The sequence below is a fragment of the Poromitra crassiceps genome, assembly GCF_964638095.1.
Source record: "Poromitra crassiceps genome assembly, chromosome: 23".
NCBI classification, from domain to species: domain Eukaryota; kingdom Metazoa; phylum Chordata; class Actinopteri; order Beryciformes; family Melamphaidae; genus Poromitra; species Poromitra crassiceps.
In genome coordinates, this window is record NC_139639.1 from 11,299,167 (window position 1) to 11,302,677 (window position 3,511).

At 50.0% G+C, this 3,511-nt stretch overlaps 1 protein-coding gene across 1 annotated transcript in view; it reads left to right on the forward strand.

Annotated features, from left to right (window-relative positions):
* Positions 1-204: 204 nt before the first annotated feature.
* The window catches only part of nmnat2 (nicotinamide nucleotide adenylyltransferase 2), a gene marked incomplete at both ends in the record, with an annotated part of 24,832 nt that continues 21,525 nt past the window's right edge, over positions 205-3,511 (forward strand). The window contains 2 exons of the mRNA XM_083659819.1: positions 205-289; positions 3,234-3,322. Of these exons, the coding sequence (XP_083515945.1) occupies positions 205-289; positions 3,234-3,322 (174 nt within the window). The remainder of the gene's footprint in view (positions 290-3,233; positions 3,323-3,511) is intronic.

Genomic DNA, 3,511 nt, shown 5'->3' on the forward strand with positions numbered 1-3,511 from the left:
GCGCCTGGCCCTTTAAGAAGCGGGATGACGCTCCAGCTCTCAGCATCAATCCTGCCGCAGCCAGAGCAGCTGAGCCTCGCCTCTCTGCAGCCAGAAAAGCAGAGAGCCGACACAACAACAGAGCACAGCCAGGACCAGAGCCTACAGAACCACACCGGACCAGACTAGAGCAGGACCGGACTGGGAGAGAGTGAGACAGACACCATGACAGAACACACCAAAACGCACGTCATCCTGCTGTCCTGCGGCAGCTTCAACCCCATCACCAAGGGACACATCCATATGTTCGGTAAGGCTGTGTGTCAGTGTGTGTGTGTGTGTGTGTGTGTGTGTGTGTGTGTGTGTGTGTGTGTGTCTGTGTGTGTGCGCGCATGCATGCGTGTGTGTGTGTGTGTGTGTGTGTGTGTGTGTCTGTGTGTGTGTGTTGTGTGTGTGTGTGTGTGTGTGTGTGTGTGTGTCTGTGTGTGTGTGTGTCAGTGTGTGTGTTAGGAGATGGAGAGATGGGAAGAGAGAGGGACAACAACAGGAAGAAAGGAGGAGAGGAAATAAAGATGGAGATGGGTGGGGGGTTGATTTGTGTTCCAGGCCGCTGGGTGAGCCGTCGCTGTCCAGCGGGGCGGTGCTGAAATGTGCGACGGCTCCAGGCACCGCACAATAGACTATAATAGAATATATCTCTTCTATAGGTGTAGAATAGATTCACTGACTGTGTGTGTGTGTGTGTGTGTGTGTGTGTGTGTGTGTGGGTGGGTGGGTGGGTGGGTGTGTGTGTGTGTGTGTGTGTGTGTGTGTGTGTGTGTGTGCGTGCGTGCATCCTGCGCAGGTCAGAAATAGGCTATGTAATATCCTGCTAATGGTTCAGTTGCTCATGTTAGCTAGCAAGCCACTCTCCATAGAAAAGCCTAGATGCAGGCAGCTCAGCAGATCATTAATTAAGTCTGTAACATCGCCGCAAATGCGTAGAGGGACTGGACAGAGTCTGGACCAGTTACAATTAGGCCTACTGTACATTGAAGGCATTTACTGTAGGCTAGCTGACAGCGCTGTCCACAGCTTTTCTTTCCTGCTACAGCTAAGATCTCTCTACAAAACATATTATAGGCAAGGTGGTTCTATATCAAATAATAATCATGCTTATCAAGGAGTCAAATACGCTTTTTCCACTATACACTAACACTAAGGCGACGCCGATAGTGCAGCAAACAATGGACAAACATGACACAGACACACAGGGATAGGTGGTGGGGGGGGACTAAGAGAAGGCGGTGGAGAAGCGATGGGTCTGAGAGTCTCTGATGTCAGGGGGGAGGGAGTTCCAGAGCCTGGGAGCTGCCCTGGAGCAGGCTCTGTCCCCGAAGCTGCGGAGGTTGGACTTGGGGGTGGAGAGCAGGTCAGCTGAGGTGGATCTGAAGGACCGGGAGGGTTGTTAGGGGGAGAGGAGGTCCGTGAGATAGGGGGGGGGGGGGGGGGGGGGGGGCAGTTGGTGAAGGGCTTTGTATGTGATGACAAGGTTTTTAGTTGATCCTGTAGGAGACGGGAAGCCAGTGGAGCTGTTTTAGGACTGGGGGGATGTGGTGCCAGGATTTGGTGTGGGTAAGGAGTCGGTGGCTGCGTTCTGGACCAGTTGGAGTCTGTTGAAGAGGCTAGTGTTGATGCATTCTGGACCAGTTGGAATCTGTTGAAGAGTCTAGTGTTGATGCATTCTGGACCAGTTGGAGTCTGTTGAAGAGGCTAGTGTTGATGCGTTATGGACCAGTTGGAATCTGTTGAAGAGACTAGTGTTGATGCATTCTGAACCAGTTGGAGTCTGTTGAAGAGGCTAGTGTTGATGCGTTCTGAACCAGTTGGAGTTTGTTGAAGAGGCTAGTGTTGATGCGTTCTGGACCAGTTGGAGTCTGTTGAAGAGACTAGTGTTGATGCATTCTGAACCAGTTGGAGTCTGTTGAAGAGACTAGTGTTGATGCGTTCTGAACCAGTTGGAGTTTGTTGAAGAGGCTAGTGTTGATGCGTTCTGGACCAGTTGGAGTCTGTTGAAGAGGCTAGCATTGATGCATTATGGACCAGTTGGAATCTGTTGAAGAGGCTAGTGTTGATGCGTTCTGAACCAGTTGGAGTCTGTTGAAGACGCTAGTGTTGATGCGTTCTGGACCAGTTGGAGTCTGTTGAAGAGGCTAGTGTTGATGCGTTCTGAACCAGTTGGAGTCTGTTGAAGAGGCTAGTGTTGATGCGTTCTGAACCAGTTGGAGTCTGTTGAAGAGGCTAGTGTTGATGCGTTCTGAACCAGTTGGAGTCTGTTGAAGAGGCTAGCGTTGATGCGTTCTGGACCAGTTGGAGTCTGTTGAAGAGACTAGTGTTGATGCGTTCTGAACCAGTTGGAGTCTGTTGAAGACGCTAGTGTTGATGCGTTCTGGACCAGTTGGAGTCTGTTGAAGAGGCTAGTGTTGATGCGTTCTGGACCAGTTGGAGTCTGTTGAAGAGGCTAGTGTTGATGCGTTCTGAACCAGTTGGAGTCTGTTGAAGACGCTAGTGTTGATGCGTTCTGGACCAGTTGGAGTCTGTTGAAGAGGCTAGTGTTGATGCGTTCTGAACCAGTTGGAGTCTGTTGAAGAGGCTAGTGTTGATGCGTTCTGAACCAGTTGGAGTCTGTTGAAGAGGCTAGTGTTGATGCGTTCTGAACCAGTTGGAGTCTGTTGAAGAGGCTAGTGTTGATGCCGTGGAGGAGTGAGTTGCAGTAGTCCAGACGGGACAAGATGAAGGTGGGGATGAGTGTTTCAGTAGAGGGGCGTGTGAGAGAGGGTCAGGAGGTCGAAGGAGGAGGATTTGACAGTTTGGCGGATGTGGGGCGGGAAAGGGTGATGTCAAGGGTCAAGGGTCACGCCAAGGTTGCGGAAGATGGCGAGACCGTGGTGCCACCAATGGTGAGTGTGGGGTTGTTGAGTTTGCTGAGGGTTGATTTGGAGCCGATGAGGAGATATCAATAAAAAAAAAAAAAAAAAATGTACATTGTGATATTGATACTTTTACTTTATGTTTGTGAATACTTATTCCAACACTGAAGGTCACAGAATCTGAGTCACCAAACACAGTGTAACAACTTTACCCCTAACCTGTGTGTGTGCGTGTGTGTGTGTGTGTGCGTGTGTGCGTGTGTGTGTGTGTGTGTGTGTGTGTGTGTGTGCGTGTGTGCGTGTGCGTGTGTGTGTGCGTGTGTGTGTGTCTGCGTGTGTGTGCAGAAAAAGCCAGAGAATACCTGCACAAAACGGGGCGTTTCATCGTGATCGGAGGAATCATCTCACCTGTCCATGACTCCTACGGCAAAGCTGTGAGTACACAGTGCATGATGTGTGTCATCATACACACCTCATTAACACACCTCGTTAACACACACCTCGTTAACACACACCTCGTTAACACACACCTCGTTAACAATGACATATTTACAAACTCGTCTTGTATTTTGATCTCAAAATCCCATTAACCTTCCTTCCTGGGAATGGATCACAGATGTTTG